Below are 19,583 nucleotides of genomic sequence, written 5' to 3'. Positions count from 1 at the left end.
GACAGGGTTTCTCTGTCGCCCTGGCTGTCCTGGAACTCACTCTGTAGACCAGGCTGGCCTTGAACGCAGAAATCTGCCTGCCTTTGTCTCCCAAGTGCTGGGATTAAAGGCGCGTGCCACCACCGCCCAGCTATTTGCAAACATTATAATATTTATGTTCACCACATAGCTAGCCTCATTGTCTCCCTTCACACGAGCCACCATTGACTCAGTCATTTCACCCTTCCAGGTTATTGTTCTGCTGCAGAATAAGAGTAACGTGTAGGTGGAAACTGTAGCTCAGTGGTATGGCACATACTTACTGTGTGTAAAAGCTCTGGATTTGATCCCTAACACCACACAACACATACACACACACATACCATACATGCATACCGTATACACCACTCACATGTAGCACATACACACCACACACACACACCACACATATAGCACATATACACCACAAACACATACTACACACACCACACACACAGCAAGTACACACACACACCTCCACACTACACACAGTCCCTATCTCACACACATACACTATAAAAACACACACATACAACATACACCACATATATACCATACGCACACCCTACACACACACACACACACACACACACACACACACACACACACGAAACAGAATAGAAAAAACATTTTAAAGAAAATATCCCAGGAGTTTGTTTGTACAAATGTAAAGCCTTAAATATATACTTGAGTAGGCACTTTACCTTATTAACACATTTTTAATTACAATAGTATAACAAAAGGCCTTTGTGTGTCCATTTGAATTGTTTCTGTGTTTAAATCTGAGCTGGAAATCCAAAATGGAAGAGATCATCAAAAGGTAGCATGCAGTGGCTTCTAACAGAAGGAAGTTTACAACCTGCACATAAGTTCTTAGGAGATAATATCACCAAGAACTCTTTGATGGCCCCCTTATGGCTAGAAAAAATAATTTTAGAAAATTTATTTTCCCATCAGCATATCGTAGCATAATTCTTAAAGAACATTTACTTTAAATCAGTTTTATTGTGAACCTAGAAAAGAAACAAGACCAGGAGATGAACCTGGTGTTGACAAGAAGCTAGGGAGATAGAAAGAAATACGCCCTGGGGGTACTTGTTGTGAAGAAATGAAACTTGGGATTTATGCACCACCTTAAAAAATAATCTCTCTAGGTACACCATTCAGCATTTATTTAAACCTTGACTGAAGCTTTTGGGATGTTTCAAATGGAAGAATATGCCTTTGTTTTATGATAGTGATTTTGAAAAATATTCTATTTATTCATTTATTTAACAAGTATTTTGTAGGAATCAGCTATATCCTAGGTGTAGTTCAGAATATAAAGTTCAGTGTCACTAGACCTTGCCTTTAACGAACTGTGTATATAAGACAGATTCCTGGGAGCTACATTAAAAGTAGATCAACTCTTGTGTACTGTGGGAGGAAACACAAAATGTCAGTAATGCTATGGAAAGCCACAGGGCAGGCTTTTCGAAACCTAAAGATGGTGTCATGATAGGACTCAGCAATTCACTCCTGGACACAGAACTTGGAAATGAACTGGAACAGTCAGACACTCATGTTCATAGTGTCACAGTAGCCATAGCAACACAAGTGTCTATTGATGGATAATAGTTGGAAAAAAATGTGGTCTATGAATACAATGCACAATTATTTCAACTCAAAAAGGTAGTTCTGATAGATGCCACCACATGAATGGACTGTAAATCGGGTACGCACAGATGCTGTGTGATTACAATTATATGAGATTCCTCCAGCATCACCTTCAGGGCTAGGGTGTCGCTCAGCAGCACAGATGTTACCTAGTGTGCCTGAAGTCCCGAGTTTCAGCCTGGATAGGTACTGCAAACTTCCAGGTAAGTGATTATAAGGCTTAGCTAGGAAACACATTGTGAAGGAAGAGTCCATGGCATGACGTCAATAATGTGCAGGAGGAAGCACATCATGATTTGATTTGACATTGATAATTTTCTGTGGAGGGTCATACTGTATATGCGGTCTCTCTGAAGGCTGAATACCTCCTGCTGGTATTGTGCTTGCTTAACATGCACAATGCCTTGGGTTTGATCAGTACATGCCTGTAATCTTAGCACTCAGGAAGTAGAGACTGGAGGATGAGAAGTTCAAAGCTATTCTCAGAGACATAAGGAGTTGAGCCCAACCTGTGCTAGATAGAGAGCCTGCATCCATAGTGGGTTGGAGGCACAGACAGCTTGGTCTATAGAGGGCATTTCAGGCCAACCAAGAACTGCATAGCAAGACTCTATTTCATATAAATAAATAAAGGCCGTTGTTATGGAAGCTCTTAGAGCTCTGAGAGGAGGATGAAAGGGAAAAAGATGAAAGGGAAAGAGATGAGAGCAGAGCATTGTGGTGCCCACCATTGATCCCATCACTTGGGAGGCAGAGACAAGGTGGTTCTCTGAGTAAGAGACGGGCCTGGTACATAAAACAATGAAGTATGGGACAGGGATAGACAGGGTTACAAACGAAGAGATAATGAAAAAGGAAAAGGAAATGAAGGCAGACAAAAGAAAGGGCTGAGCAAGTGAGAGCCTGCTGCCTGCAGAAGCAGGTTCTTGAGAGGCTGAGGATGAGCATTGCTTGAGTCCAGAACTGAAGACTAGCTCTTTACACAGAAAGCAGAGAAGTAATAGGTGGTAGCCAAGTAGGCGAGGGGTGGAGTTAGGATCTCACTTGACTCCAGTCTGCTTTTATTTATTTTATAGTACAAGGTGGGGAGTCGGGTTGGAGGGGTGGAGCATAAGGCCTCATGAACACACATCAGGCAAGTGCTCTACCACCAAGACACAACCCAGACCCCTTTTTACCTTTTACTGTGAGGTTATCCCTAAGTAGTTCAGTGTGGCCTTGGTTCACTAGTAACACAATCAGGGGTCTCACCTTTGGGATCTTCTTGTCTCAGCCCTGTATTGCAGGCCTGTAGCACTAGTCCTGGTCAGATCCACAGATCATAACTAGAGAGTTAGTGGCCATACCTTTACTTTCTGTTAGAGTCTGCTTTCCTTTTTAATTAGTATTAGGATCGTGTGTTTGTATATAAATCTGTACAAAAACGCCATCTTAAAGAAGATGTGATCTCACTCCTCCCCTGGTGAGGGATGTGCAGAAGGCAAGCAAGTGTTGACGTTATCCCTGGGTGGTGACGTCGTGCGCCCCTGACACCTAGGAACTTCATTTCCTGCTCTGTTGTTATGTCCACCATTCTCAGGCCATCTCATGCTCCCAGATGACTCCATCAGTTCCAGCCCCCTGCCCCCAGCAGGCTGGGGAGAGGAAAGGAGAAGGAGGAAAGAAGTGCTTTTGACTAAGGTAGTCTTTAATAAGCAGCAGGACATACAGACTTAGAAATCTGTATGTACTTCTCAAGGGACAGAAAATGCAATCACAGGACTCAGCTTCAGCTTCGGGAGGGTAGAGACATGGAACTTGGTCGAAGTAAGAAAGCATCCTGATGCTGAGGGGAAAGGACTTCAAGGAGGCCTGACTTTCTCCTACAGCTATCCACAAACCTTATCTTCTTTTTATCTCTAGGATATTGGTGATAAAATTCTGAAGCTAATTGCCTGAATTACCCTTAATCCAATTAAGGGCATGGAAGGCAGCCAAAAGCTCAGGATTTTCACCAGTCCTCCTTCATTTCTGATCTTGCCGACTATGAGTGTGAGCATTCCTATTCCTTCTCAGCTGAGTTCAATAATTCAATAGAATGACATAGAACTTAAGAAAACTCTATATACTTAATGATTATGGTATTGTTGTAAAGGATGAAAATCAGGACCAGTCAACAGTATGGGTCAAGATCAAGGTCTAAGATGGTCTTGAATACAGAATGAGGGCCACTCTCTCTGTAATAAGCGCTCACCATCCTCCTGACAGACGGACACGTTTGTCACGCAGGACATTTCACTGAACATTGGTGTCCAGCGTTTTCATTATGACTTTGTGGTAGGTTTGAATGGAAAATGTCTCCTATGTACTCGGGTATTTGAGCACTTGGTCCTCCACTGGTGACTTCATTAGTGGGGGCAGGGGGTTGTGGCACCTTTAGGAAGAGTGGAGCCTTATTGAAAGACAAGGTTAACTGGGGGTGGACTTTGAGAAATTACAGCCTCACCCCATTTCCTGCTGGCTCTTTCTGCTTTCTGAATGAAAACGTGATTAGCCAGTTTTTTTTCTGCTGTTGTCATGTCATATCTTCCCCTGCTATGATGGCTTTTATTCTACATGAACCATAAACCACAATAACTTTTTTTCTTAATTTGCTGTTATAGTTTGTATATGCTCAACCCAGAGAATGGCGCTATTAGAAGATGTGGTCCTGTTGTAGTAGGTATGGTCTTGTTGGAGTAGGTGTGTCACTGTGGGTGTTGGCTCTAAGACCCTCATCCTAACTGCCTAGAAGCCAGTCTTCTGTTAGTAGCCTTTGGATAAAGATGTAGAACCCTCAACTCCTTCTGCACCATGCCTGCCTGGATGCTCCTATGTTTTTGCCCTGATGATAATGGACTGTACCTCTGAACCTGTAAGCCAGCCCCAATTAAATGTTGTCCTTATAAGAATTGTCTTGGTTATGGTATCTGTTCACAGCAGTAAAACCTTAAGACAGTAGACAGTTGCTTTTGGATTTTATCATAGCAACAGTAAAGTAATTAATATAGCGGGTAGGCCTGATTGGTTCAATCACTGGCCTTAGGACTGAACTCAACATTTCTTTTCCTTCCCTGTGTTGGATGGTGAAGCTGGCTCACAACCCCAACCTTCTAACTACATCAATGAATTTTCTGGTGACCAGCTGGTAGCTTATGTCTTTAGCATAGAACCAGGAATGATATAAGAGCTCATGAATAACCATCTCCCATCACTTAGTAAACTCTACTTCACAGGAAATCAGTACAAAGAACAGACCATCCAGGTCACACAGACCTGTAACCCTAGCAGTTGGGAGGTGGAAGCAGAAGACTTACAGTTCAAAGATAGACTCTGCTACACTTTGAGGACAGCCTAGGTGACTTGAAATGCTGTTTTGAAAAAAAACAAAAACCAAAAGCCACAATGTATCTGCCAGATGTGGTGGCACACACCTTTGATCCCAGCAACTGGGAGGCAGAGGCAGGTGAATCTCCGAATTTAAGGCCAGTGTGGGTACATAGTCCAGTGCTTCCCTCATGATTAGATGTGATTATGAGCCTTAGAAGAACCATCAGCCATGTTGGTTTTGATTCTTATGTGATCATTTTCTTATCACTAGATGACCCCTGCTGCCATCCAAGGACCAGGGCTGTGTTACCAGTGGAGAGAAGCAGAAGACACCAGGAGACAAGAGCCATGGCTGACTGGCTGGCTTTATTTCTAGTAAGAAGACTATTTCTCCTTCCTGACAGGTTCAGAAGATAGGGACCACGACTGTGACTGAGAACTTAGCTATTGGTCTGAATCATGCCGCATGAATAAGGAGGTGCAACAGACGACGGGCGAGCAAGAGAGAGTATTCGCCTTAGTGCTGGCTATATAAAGAAGGGATGGCATTGGACGAATTACAACAAGGAATCAAAGCATATACATGATGACTCTCTTTAGCAAGTTTTTTCCAGAAATCATGAATCCCAATCATTATTCTCTCTCTGTCTTCTGTCTTTGTCTCACTGTGTAACACAGACTGTCCTCAAATTCTGGATCCTCCTGCCTCAGCCTCTTTGAAGGGTCTTATTGTGGAAAGGCAGAGTGATAGCTATTCACTGATTATGCTACATGTCGCAAGCATCCAGTGTGAAGGCCAACTCTGGAGATTCATGCCTAAAGTAGTAAAAACAATGGATGAGTCACACTTTGAGGAATGTTCTAGTTTACTTTTTTCTTATTGCAATACAACACTGATCAGATCAATTTGGAGGAAGAAAGGGTTAAAGTCCACTATCAAGGGAAGTCAAGACAGGAGCTCAAGGACACTGGCTGGATTCAGGAACTGAAGCAGAGACCTTGAAGGAACTTGCTTAGCCACTCTTTTTTAAAAAAGTAAACTCTAGGATTGCCTACCCAGGGATAGCACTGCCCACATTAGGCTGAGTCCTCCCACATTAATTAGCAATTAAGGAAAAATCCCATAAACATGCCCCAAACTGTCTGATGGAGGCAGTTCTGCAGTTGAGTCTTTCTTCCCAGGTTAAGGCTAGCGTTGTGAAGAACTAATCAGCCTAGACAATAAGCACTGAGAGTTTTTCTAAAATGACAACTTAGAATATCTAACAGTTTTGGGAGATGATGTGGTAGAGAAGAGGACCTTAGTTCAAATATCTAGAACTTATGTAAAAAGCTAAGCATGCTTGTGAATGTTCCTATAACCATAGTGGTGTTGTGTGTGGAGAAAGATCTTTGGAACTTGCTCGCCCTCAGCTTAGCTCTCAGTTCTGTGAGAGGCCCTGCCTAAAAGGGATAAGGTAGCAAGTGACAGTGCAGGACACATGACGTCCTACTTTGGACTTTATATGGGAATATATGCGTATGGGCTGGAATACCTGAAGGAATTTGATATCCATACACCACACATGTATGCACAAAGAAAATGGAAAAAAAAAAAGGACTGGAGAGATGGCTCAGCGGTTAAGAGTACTAGATGCTCTTCCAGAAGTCCTGAGTTCAAATCCCAGCAACCACATGGTAGCTCACAACCATCTGTAATGGGATCTAATGCCCTCTTCTGGTGTGTCTGAAGACAGCAACATTGTACTCATATAGATAAAATAAATAACTCTTTAAAAAAATAAAAGAAAACCGAATTTTTTCTTAGCCAGCTAAGTTCTATTTTTTCTTCCTTAAACAAAACCAGTTACCTATTGAAGTCACATCTTAAAACACCTTGCCCTTAATACCGCTTTGTCACTAGTAATGTTACAAGAATGTCCACTTGCTAAAAGTAAATTACATTTTCCTTGACTTTCAAAGTAATCGCCACTTTAGAAACAACAGAGAGAGATTCAGGCACTTAGGGAGCGTCTATTCTGTTAATCTGAGAAGGCATGGCGTGACTTACATTACCAAGCGGAGCGAAGGCAACCTCAGATGTGAGGGTCTGCAGTGTAGCTTAGGTGGTGAATGGCTTGCTTAGCATGTAGGGTGCCTTGGTTTCATCCCTAACAGAGCATAAACCATTAGCCTTCTGGATGATAGAAGCAGGAAGATCAGAAGTTCAAGGTCATCCTTAGGTACACAGTGAATTCAAGCCAGGCCTGGGTATATGTAAGATTGTATGTTAAAACAAACAAACAAACAAACAAACAGAAACAAAGAGAGAAAGAGAGGGGACATGACTAGAGTGATAGCTGGTTAAGAGTGGTTAAGAGTTATGGTCACTCTTCCAAAGGACCCTGATTTGATTCCCAGGATCTACATGCCATATTAAAACTGCCTGTAATTCCAGTCTCAAGAGAATCTGACACCCTCTTCTGGCCTGCAAGGACACCTGGCTCACATATGGTATAACAGATGGACATATAGACAAAACACCTATACACATAAACATAAAAATAAATAATATCTTTAAAAAATACTTTATTTCAGCCACGGTTGCCAGTGAGCCTGTGAAGGAAACCTTGCTAGGACCTACTGGCTTTTCTCACTCATCATAATAACAATAATAACCCAATGGGAAGCCTCGTAAGCAAAAGGTCTGTCTGATCTTACTTACTGCAGAAATATCAGGTTTCCATTCCTCCAAATGACCATAGATTTAGAGGTGTGTGCTGTAACCTAGCTGCAGATGTCAGGCATTTAACAAGTTTGTTTTATTCCTAATTGCTGGCATTTGCTTAAGTGCTTCCTTAATTCTAATTTATGTTTTTATGTTCTAGTTTGTTTACATAGCCCATAGTTCCCAATTGTCTTTATTTGCTTAAGTGTTTCTTTAATTTTATTTACATTTTTATATACGTTGCTTTGCTTACATAACTCATTGTTTGGAGCAGGCTAGGAATAACCATAAATCCCCATTGCTAATTAGCCTCATCCTCATGACTGATTAGTCAAGATTATGAGCCTAGAAGGAGGGCAGGAAGGAGGCCTGATACTGACTCACAGGATCATTGCATTTCAGAGCTGGAAGGAATCTGAGAGCTTCTAGCATCTTTCAGAGAAATCCTGTGATTTTTTTTTTCATCTTCAGCATTGAAGAATCACAAAAAAAGTTGTCTGCTTGCTCTCACTCCTTTATACCAAAAAAAAAAAAAAAAAAAAGCAAGGATTTGGATTTGGTGACAGTTTGAAAAACAAGTTTAGAGTAGAGAAAATCCAATCAATGATGTCTGTAACTCATAATGACTACTTGAAGAATCAGCAACTTGACACACACAAGAGCAGAGAATATTAATGAACTAGAAGGAGGCTCCTTGGACTTAAGCAGGGTAGATTGTCTGGAACTCCTTCCCTAGCAGCTGTGCAGTTGGTAAGGCTTGTAGCTTGCCCGGCCTGTGAGTTTGGCTGTTAGCTTTGCAGTGGGGAGTATTTAAAATCACACTCAACATACGAAGGAAAGAACCTGGAACTGAGTAGCCTGCTTTATTCCAAGACTCCATCTGGCATTTAAAGAACTGCTTGTCCTACATTCAACCCTGCAGAGTAACAGCCATTTTTCATCTCCTCACACCTCTATTTTTAGTTTCAGGTAAGACAGCTTATTGAGTCTGAAAGAGGAACATTTAGAGGTAAGAGCCATCAGTTAAAGACTTAACCTAGGGTGATCTCCATGGATTTAAAATGAGATCATGTTGAATCCTCAGCCCGAGAGATGAGGTCGAGATCAACCTCAAGACTCCACCGGAGGTGTAGGTGCAGATTCCAATACCATTTAAGCCTTTAGTCTCTCATGGGCAGAAGTATAATGGATGAAGAAGTGTTACAGGTATGTAAATCTGTAGCTGAAGTTGACTACTGCCAAGGGGTAAATTGACAAGAGAAATCCAGTCCATTTCTAAACAAACTTGTCTGTAAGGCTATTGTCTCGCTCTCAGCAGGTTCCGCATACGTGCCAGAGTAGTCCCGGATCTCCAGGACTTGTCGAGTGTGCAAAGTGCAGATAGCTTAGAAATTAGTCCTGGACTTCACTCTCTCTAGCCGCCGTGTTTCCCTTTCCATTTGCTACCTTTTCAGAGAAGAGCTCTGTCCATGCGAAACCACAGGCTCCCACTCTAACTGGTCACTCCTTGAGGGACAGCGCAAGGCCCTAGTGCCAGCGCTAAACTCCCAGCCCTGACTTCGGGTTACCATAGCGACCGTGGGACCGGCAGGGCTTTTAGACCCTCTTTCCCGGTCTCAGGACTTTCGAACGCTCCAATTGGGACAACCCTTTCTTGGCTCTGTCCCGCCTCGTTCGGTGCTGAGCGCAACGCGATTGGCCCTGGGCTTGCGGCCTTGTGCCCAGAGGGTACCACCTCTTGACAGGAAGAGCGGGAAAGTATACCAGGCTCTGTCCGAGGCGTGAAGCTCTTCTCAAGCAACGGGGTACCACGTTGTCGGCTACGGGGAGACTTTATCCGGTCCTATATAACACCCCTAAGTCTCCAACTGCTAATAATAGAAAAGGAGCAGAATCTGGGGACACTTTGCTAGCGGGGCTGACTATCTGTGTAGCGCGGGCGCGAGTGGCCACAGGGCTCCCGGGCAAGCTCTTAGGAGCGGCACGCTAGAGGCCAGAGGGGGACGGGCTGAGTTCTAGGGGCGGGGCCAGCGGCGGCGGCGGGAGGCGCAAAGCCCAATGAGAGAAGGCTCCGCCTCCGGAGGCGGAGCATCCGGGCCGCTCCCCCGCCCTTCAGATCCCCCGCCCCTCCCCCCGCGGGCGCCGGGGCCGCAGTGAGTGAGTGGCATTGGCAGCCTGTCAATCCCTCAGCCGAGCGGCCTCCGAGCCCGGTTCACGGCGGCTGCTGACTGGGTGCGCGGCACCGGAGGTGGCGGTGGCGAGTTCTCCCGCCTCATCAATCTGCTGTCCGCCCGGCGTGCGGCCCGCCGGGGCCCTCCACCGGGCTTCGTGTCCCTGCCGCGCCCGCCCGCCCGCTCCCAAACTTTCCTCCTCCGCCCCTCTCGCTCCCCGCGGCCCGCCCGTCGGCCTCCTTCTCCGCCTCCTCCGCCGCCCGCCGCCGCCGCCGCCGCCGCTCCCTCCCCCGGGGCCGCCGGTGCTCCGATCCCGCCCGGTTGAGGCGGCGGCGGCGGCGGCGACAGGCGGCTGAGGGAGGGGACCGTTCTAGCTGGCGCGGGCGGCGGCGGCCGCGGCGTCCCGGCAACTCGGCTGGCGCTGAGGACCAAGTTGTGCGGGGCCGCCCGGCGCTGCGCGGGGCACTGAGGAGGCAGCGCGGCGGCCGCGTGAGGGCAGCGGGCACCACCGCCTCCGCCTCCGCCGGCGAGCGCGCCGCTTCCGCCCGCCGCTGTCCTCAGTCTCCTCCGCGGCGGAAGCCGGAGCCGGACGCCGGTCCGCGTCCCCTCAGTCGCGGGCCGCGCCGGGCCAGGCCGCCCCCTCCCGCGCGGGCGGGGAGCGCGCGGCCGCCTCCCCCTCCCCCTCCCCCTCTTTCTTCTCCTCCCTCGCCGCCGCCGCCGCCGCCGCCGCCGCCTCAGCCTTCGCCTCCGCCGCCGCCGCCCGCTCCCGCCCGCGCGCGGCGGGATGGACGATCAATCCAGGATGCTGCAGACTCTGGCCGGGGTGAACCTGGCCGGCCACTCGGTCCAGGGGGGTATGGCTCTGCCGCCTCCCCCTCACGGCCACGAAGGGGCGGACGGCGACGGCAGGAAGCAGGACATCGGCGACATCCTCCACCAGATCATGACCATCACCGACCAGAGCTTGGACGAGGCGCAAGCAAAGTTGGTGTCGTCTCATTAAGCATCTTTTGTGTGTGTACGGGAGCCAGGCTTGGGTCCCGGGTGATTCCCGGGACTGGGGCCTCAGTCTCGGGCGGGAACTTTCTCAGCCCGCGGGGCACTTGCCGTGTCCCCCATCGCGCGGGCAAAGTTGCTCGCCGGGCTCGGGACAAACTCGATCAGTGCTTCGTCCATGCCCTGCTGCCCGGCCCCCTCCCCGGATTTAAACCTCCCGCCCGGACCCCGGTGCGCTCCGCGTCCCAGCCGGGTCGGGCCCGGGCCGCACCGCAGGGAAGTGCAACTTTCTCCGCCCGCCCAGACTTAGGGCATCCACTCCCCTCGGCCCAGTCCGGGATGACCCGCTGCTTCCCCGCAGATCCCAGTGCGGGAGCGCCAAGTTCTCCAGGAGGGAGGGCCGCTTGGCAAACTTTGCGGAGCTGTCACCCGCTGATTATCAACCGCTGGCTGGCCACTGCGCCCGCTCCTCCCGTGGAGCTTGGGTGTTGGGGTTCCCTCCGCGCCGGTGTGGTCCCTTGGGTCCCCGCCGCGGCCCCCGGAGCGGAGCCTCATGCGCGGGTCACTCCTGCGTCTGCCGAGGCTTCTGTCGGCCCAGCAGATGGGTCACGCTGCTATCGGGCTGGAGCTCTCACCGCTAGAGCTTGCCGCCAGTTGCGAACTAGTCAACTTGAGTTTTTGTTGACTTCCCGTGGTTCAAAAGAGCTTTTCCAAACTGGGGGCAGTTTTTAAATCTTGGGTCTAACTTAAAGGAAGGCGCCATATTATTCCAATAGGTGATGGTAATACCTTTGTGTTTTGCTATTTGTTTTTTAGGAAACATGCTTTGAACTGTCACAGAATGAAACCGGCGCTCTTCAGCGTCTTGTGTGAGATCAAAGAGAAAACAGGTAAGACTCTGCTGCTCGCAGTGGGCCCGGAGACCCCCGAGAAGGGGTCAGATCTACTCCTTCGACTCTCCAGTTGAGAGCTGCTGCTTTTGGGCACCGCCATCTTTGATCATTCTTTGCTTCCCACCTCCTGATCTTGAGAAGAGAAAAAAACTGCAATAAATCTGGAGTCTATTTCTCAATTCTGCTTTGGTACAAAATGAAGTGTATATGAGAATGGAGCTGGGTCGCAGTTCCCTAGGAGGTAGTCCCTGGCTTCAGTCGGGGAGGGGGCTCTAGTCAGCAGCCCTCTCCTATCTCTTTTTGCCTTGTGTAGCAGTTTTTAAAAGGAGCAGTGGGAGACTGGATGCCAGGGACCAGTTCGCCTGGAGAGGCATCACCAGAACTTTGTTTTACTTAGACAGTTTTAAGCTTCGGTTCTACTGGTAGAAAACACAACCGAACACACCTCAGTAGCACCCTGGACTTAGTGCTTTAGGCGGGAAGATTTTTAGGAGTCCAGGAAGGAAAATCATGTGCTTAGGCATATACAATGTGTCACACCTATTAGTACTTATTACAGCCTCTGTCTTACACTGCTACACTTGTAAAATTGAGCTTCAGCATATAAAGAACGATGTCCACAGCTGCTGCTGAAACATTCTGAAGTTCAGGGCAGGAGTAGGATAGGATTTGCAGAAGTGCTAGAATGAAAATTGCAGAGACATAGTAGGGAAATTTTGTCAGTTTCTTATAGTTTAACTTTCTTGTCAGACTCTTTCTATTTAAGGTATTTTTACTCTTGACTTAAGGGTAAAGCTAAAGTGTATATGTATAATATGTATATATGTGTGTATATATACATATACATATATATTTTACATGTTTTAGTTTGTGTTTAGTTATCTTTCCTGTATATGGCTAAAAAGAACCCTCTATCAATCAAGCTTTACCACTAATTGATTTATTGGTTGTTGTATGTGTTGGGCTGTATTGCTTTTTAAAGTTGCCCTTTTGTAAATTAAGGCAAAGAAGAAAAAATCAAGTCCAGTATCTTGCATTTTCCAGCTAATGCTATTTTAAGGTTCTAGTGTTTGGCTGTATTTGAATTGATCTTTACAAATACACTGCCTAGGACTGTAGGCAGGAAGTCAAGTTATACTGTTTAAACAGGTACTAGTCATATTCCTAAAAGTAAGCCAGAGAAGATAATGGTTTATTGCTCTGTCTTAATCTGTGTGTGCTAAACCATAATTATTAGTAAATATTGAGACCTTAGAGAAGTAGCCTGATTTGCTCTTCATTCATGCCATGGTTTTTTTTTTTAAATGATAGGTTTTCTTTTTTTTTTTTCTTTTTCTTTTTTTGTGATACACTTTACATTCTAAAAACCAAAGTCATTTTAAATTACTGACTTATTATATGTTGATTTTAGCCACCTTTTGAGTACTTTATGAATTAACATGTTAGATGATTTTAATCTAACTGTAAAGACATCCAGCATTGAGTCTTGAAGGATTTTAATTTGGGTGAATATAAGTATATAACTTTTAGAACATTTATGTTGCTTAATTTCCAAGGGTTTTCTTGCTATCAGGGCTCCACTCCAGTTCGTGCTGCCAGCTAAGCTCTGGAATATTGACTGTGTTGTGAATATTAAGATTGATTCAATTTTATATGGCACTACATTGCTAAAGAGAGGGAATTGATGCTCTTCTCTAGCAAGAACACCCTTCTCATGATTTGTATTTATTTATTTTTTAATCCCTTTAAAGTTTTGGCTTAACCACACAGAACTGCATAGCGTTTCATGTTTGAACACTTATCAGCAGGAGAAATTCAATTAAGAAGCGTTAGTCTTCTAGTTGCTTATTTGCACAGGACTTAGTTACATCATTCTGAAAGGAAAACATAGTCAACGACATGTCAAAGGTGAGTTAGGAAAAGAAACAAGTCTTTTCAGAGTCTGGGATTATAGTCAGAGAGAGCTTTGGTAGGGCTATTGCTATTTAACAACCAGGAGAGAACAGACAAAAGAAATTTCTATGTTTTGAAAATTGTTTCTTGGGCTTTCAGTGATAACTTGTAAATTAGATCCTCTTTTTGTTCGTTGACCTGCAACCCAAGTTTGCAGGTTATCTCTTTTATAAAAAGCCAGCAGCTAACAGTGAAGGCAGCTGTCTGGGCAGAGGCATCCTCTTGCCTGCCTCTCTGAGCTCGAGAGGGATGGGATTTAAGTGCTGAGTGATTGATGGGGTGAAGCTCTCTCTCTCTTCTCCTTTCTCCCCTACTATCCATAGCTCTGCCTCATGCTCTAAACCCAGTGTTAGAGGGAGACAGGATCTCTAGACTCAGCCCTCAATTTGAAATAAAACAGCTGTGTAGACATTAGTGTTACCAAAGCAGAGAAAGCCGGCAGCACATTCCAGAGCCTATCCCTTGTCTGCTTCTGCAGTCCTGCTTTAGAGACATTATGAACTTAGAAAATAAGTGTTAGGGAATATGTGTATACTATTCAATACTTTCTCTTTAAATCATTTTATTAATCTATTATCATAATATGTAAGGATTAATTACCTACAGAAAGTTCATCTAGTCATTTGTGAATATAAATCAGGAATATTATGTGATGACTTTATTCTGCATAATGAAGGGGAGGGGGCTGACAAGTTGAAAACTGGAGGGGTGGCTGGGTGAGAACTGCCACATCAGTGGGTAGTGAGATTTTGGTTTTCTTTTAAAATAAGACAAAATCATTTTTTTAAAAAAATCATATATTTGTAGAACTGCTAGTAGATTTTGAGATTTCTGATTAGGCGGTGAATAATGCCAGTTTTGGTGCACACAAGGGACGTAGTTTGGAAAACATCTTATTTCTCCCCTACCAAAAATGAAAAGGCATTTTTTCCCCCTTTGACAGATAAATGGGCAATCTGCCACAATTATATTATTTTCTCATTCAGAAGTAAGGAAGCTATACTTTTACTATAAGATTGATTTTTTTTAAAATGTATTCTATTATAAAATTTATTTTACAGTTATTTTGGGGCAGAAAGATTTTTCATTGTTGAGTTGTGACATTTATGCATTTTAGAGGCAACTAAAGTTATAGGCTTTAAAATCGAGATACGTGTCTGTTTTAAACTATGTAAGCAAGGGAGATAGTAGTTGACGGCCTAGGGTTTTCTTTAGGATGATAACAAAATCATGTTACTACCTTTTGCTTATTAAATATCTCTCATGAAGTGAGAATCCATGCTTCTGTTGGTATACTTACTGAACTGTTTGTGATTTACTTTCATCTTGACTGTGAAGTGTTTTCTTCATGAAACAATGCATCTTCAAAAATCTGCCTTTTACAGGCTCTTAATTATAGTAATTCAAATGAAGGAAATATTTTTTCATGAAAAATATTTTTAATATATACTAATATAGCAATTTACTATATGATCTGAATACTGGTATTGTGAAAAAATAGAGTATATTAAAAAAATCAACATAGCCTTTTCATTTTACAATGCTAGGTTAAAATACACATTGTTGATAGCTGCCAACCAAACTCTGATTTATTGCCACCACAAACCCTAAATAGTGTTCATTTACTAGTAATGTCTAATGGCAGACGTGATGGTTTGCCAGATTTGTAGGCTTTGTGAGGCTTATAAGCAGGACTGACTTGGGAAGATCATAAAACTTAATGAACTTCTCTACTGCAGGAGGTGTCCACAGGGGAAGAGAAAGGCCTGCTTGGCTGGTTGGGCTGGTTGAAGGATTTTTTATGTTTCAAGAAAAGAAAATGACTATTATAAATGCTGTACTTTTAAAAGAATCCATCTTGAGAAAGTCATAAGAATTTTAGATATCAGAACTAGGGAAGAATGTAGTTTATAAATGAGTTTTTACTCCCATTTAGTATATGAAATGTTTAAACTTTTTACCTTTATTGTTAAAAGTGTGAGTAGCTTTCAGGAGGATAGGGTGGTACTCTTAGTTAACTCTTCCAATTTAATTCGCACTCTACACTTTTCATGTTTCATTTGCATCTTTTTTCTGGCCTCTTCATTTTTTTTTTTTTAAGACTTTCATGTAAAATTTTGCTATCCTTTTTTATTGTTACAGTGCTATGCTATTCTTTTAATTCTCAATGTATAAAAATCAGATCAGTCATCAAGTAAACATTTAGCAAAGAAATATGAAAATTGTTGTCTCTGAGTCTAAATGGTTCTGTATTTACTACATATTTTAAATTGATCTTTTATTATATCCAGTATAGTTACCATTTGCTCCAAAGTTTTGAAAGCAATTGCATTATATATACATATAAATATATGTATAATATTTTCATTTTGGTGAGGGAATTTTCCAGCTTTTAGGAGTTCCTTATTATAGACAACAGCAACAATACCACATTTCCACATATATACATACATATATACATACAATATGTATATATAGCAATAATAAAAAATACACATATAAGGAAAGGTGAGAATTTTGAACATTCTTTACCTTCAATAATGGCAACAATTGGCCAATCTTATTTTCTCTATTACACCTGCTCTCTCAGAATTTTTGTGGTCTGAATAGTAATGGGCCATTATTAGTTCAAATTTTATCAATTTTAGGAATACATTATGGTCTGTTTACATTGGGAATACTAAATGTTTAAACAAAAAACACAAAGTCGGTGGATGTTAAGGAGGTCATAAATTGTATTGCTTAATCAATATATTTTCCTTAAAGCCATTTAGAAGTATTTTGACAATTTTTTAGATTTGTGTTGCTTACTGGAGATTTTGTAAGAGGTTTTGAAGGATGAAAAAGACTGACATTTGTCTGATTTTTTTACTTCTCTTTCATCTAAAACAATAATACACTCAGTCTGTTGGTAGAAAACCTGGAAAATTTGTCATTGCTAAGCTGTTCTAGAACTGTCTGGCCTGAAGTATCATGCAGATATACCTTTAAATGGAGAGGATCTTTTTTAACCTTTTTCTTTTCAATAAAAATATATTCAGTAAATAAAATATATTTTAATACAAATAGTGAAACTGTTGTCAGTATTAACTTGTACAAGTAGTTCTTTTGCACCATAGTTTTAGTGAGCTTCCTTACAGGTTAATTTATATAACTTTATTCCAGATCATAAGTATATTCATTCACTGGTAATGGAGGCACTGACTTGGCCTCCAACACACAAATACACCCACTTTTATATCATAAAACTACATTTTTTCATATTGATGACTTTTCTTTCATTTAACTTGTAGTGTTTAAATTTTAGTTTATAAATTTTATAATACAAAGCAAGATTTTAGTTAACGTCTTATTTAGTTACATCTTATTTGTATTTTGGTATGATATGGGGCATGCTGTAGGATGATATTATATTTTATGAAGAGGGTCTCTAAAAACATTATAAGTGGATTTTCTGAACTACTTAAGTCATCACTTTGTTTTATATGGAGACCATACAATATTTAGTCAAAACAAATTCTTGACACATTAATACTAACATATCAAGTTAAATAGGATTTAGACGGTTTCTCCCATATGGATTCAAGTATTTGTGAAGAATCTTTAGATACTTTTTATTTCAATCTTGACACTAGGAGAATAATGTTTTATTTGTTTTCTCAGCAGGCTTGTGCTTTAGCCATTTATCAGTGTGATCAGCGTGAGTGAAGTAGTAACTGACAAAGCTCCACATCTCCCCTCCCATGCTGACCTTTCCAAGTACTTGCTCTACTTTTATAGGCCATTCCAGCCAGGAAGTGTGGAGAGACACTCATTTACATCACAGTATACAGTGTGGCATAAATCAGAGAAGTTTTTCCAGGTCTGCTTATGTCATTTTCTTATCTTTTCTTTTTTTTTTTAAACAAAGTTGTGGAAGTTAATTAACAAACTGCTATCGCATCTAGGTGATAGTGCTGTATTTAGCAAACAAATTAAAAAGTAATGCTTGAGTAAGCCATTGGGGGAAAATATGCCATCTTTTATGCCTTCAGACATTGAACATATTAGTAAACAAATTTCAATCTTAAAGTCTTGATTTTAATAATGCTCTTTCTAAGTAGTCTTGCAGTTAGAATCCCTTATTTCCTTGACATGGACATGACCTAAACATATAATATGCTTAGAGTTTTTAGTGCAAAGTATAACTTGCTTGCACATTGAATTTGAATTCAGTGTGTAATCTAGCAAAGAAGTCAATTCTAGAATGTGTTAAATTGACTAAGCAGGACAATTTTTTGACTGACTCTAATTATGGATATATATATATATATACTTATTTAGAGTTTTACATTTGTTTTCTTTTAGTTTAAGTATTTTAAAAGTGCTAAGCTGTTTTGAGTACTAACCCTTTTAATGTGATCAAATTAATGAGTTTTTGGCATATAGTATAATCCTTTTAATGCTGATGATTTCTCCTGATGTTTAAACCATTATTTAGGAGATGCCAACATATGTTAGCACAAAATGATTTTGTTTTGTTTTGTTTTATGTGGTACATCAGTTTTCAAAGCATATTTCTTAGGCATCAGCTCCAGCAGGTGGCTTTTTACATTAAAAAATTCATAAATTTTAAAATCACATAAAATTTTATTTCAAATTCAAATTAACTGATTGAGAATGTCAACATTTTCACTGTCTCTGTATTAACATTTATAATAGAACAAATGGTCGCATATAGGAATTATCTGCAACATAATCTAAATTAAGATTCTAAACAGGCATTACAGATGCTGGTAACTTTGGCAATTATCATTTTGTTTGGTGAGCAGTAGTAAAACAGTGTGCGGTGAAAGTGTTTAGAGAGAGAGGATAAATAAATTGAACAGTTTTGCAATGCAAAGTGGTTTGTGGTGTTTTTGAGGATTTCTTGGCTCTCTCTTAACTGCTATTGTGAGCCTGGAGCAGATTTCCCCATTGCTAATGCCCTAGAAGTATTAATTCACTTTGATATGCTAATTAGAGGGCATTATGCAAGAAATGAGATTAAGTGGCAGCATGAAGCCATTTGCCTGTCAGTGAATTGAGAGCTTTAGCATCGGGAGGAGCTTGTTTTTTTTTTTTTTCTTCCTTGTATGTGTTTTGTTTTTTCTTTCTTCTTTTTTTTATCCTCCCCCAGCCCCACCCCTAGTTTCTCTTGGTTTTGCATATAAATAAAATTGATTGAAAGCTTTAGAGAAGGTTCTGGAACATTGAACTCCTTTCCCCCTATGATTATTTAAATGTTACATGAGATTTTCATTTTTTATTCTGTGTGAAATTAAGAATTTGGTCATTTCCTTTCTTCTTCCTGAAATGACTTTAGCAACATGACTCGTGAGTGACTATCAGTCACCTCTTTATAAATGTAAACGTCGTTTACCAAAGTCAACACTAAACTGAATTTCACAAGAATGTTTACTTGGGAGGGGAAAAAGAAGTTGTTGAATTAGGCCTCATGAAACTATATTAAATAAGCTTTAAGATTTTGACTTGAATTCATGAAAATTGAACCAATAGAATTAATTAGTGCCCTTCATACTTAACTTTGCCCTTCGTACAACCTGTGGAATTTATATTATATCATGTATTGACATGTAAGATTACTGGATTTTTATGTTGAAAATGAAATTTCTTACTTCATTTTGGTTTACTGACTTGTGACTAATGTAAGATATTCATTTGAATTCAACTCCTTAAAGCTACTTTGTGATTTTCTATTATTTTGTGAGAAAATGGATGCTTGACTAAAGGGACTGGAGAAGTGAAGGGCACGATTTCTTTGGGCGTAAGAAAAAGTTAAGGTTTCTTCTAACTCAGAGC

At 42.0% G+C, this 19,583-nt stretch overlaps 1 protein-coding gene across 2 annotated transcripts in view; it reads left to right on the top strand.

Moving 5' to 3' along the window:
* Positions 1-10,612: 10,612 nt before the first annotated feature.
* Positions 10,613-19,583, top strand: part of Pbx3 (PBX homeobox 3) — a 189,949-nt gene continuing 180,978 nt past the window's right edge. For both annotated transcript variants that reach the window (XM_052182246.1, XM_052182247.1), the window contains exons 1-2: positions 10,613-10,884; positions 11,713-11,786. In XM_052182246.1, the coding sequence (XP_052038206.1) occupies positions 10,685-10,884; positions 11,713-11,786 (274 nt within the window). In that variant the 5' untranslated portion in view covers positions 10,613-10,684. The remainder of the gene's footprint in view (positions 10,885-11,712; positions 11,787-19,583) is intronic.

This window comes from Apodemus sylvaticus, chromosome 5 (genome assembly GCF_947179515.1).
Source record: "Apodemus sylvaticus chromosome 5, mApoSyl1.1, whole genome shotgun sequence".
NCBI lineage: Eukaryota > Metazoa > Chordata > Mammalia > Rodentia > Muridae > Apodemus > Apodemus sylvaticus.
Note: the sequence above shows the minus strand (reverse complement) of the source record. Positions and strands in the feature narration are given on the sequence as shown.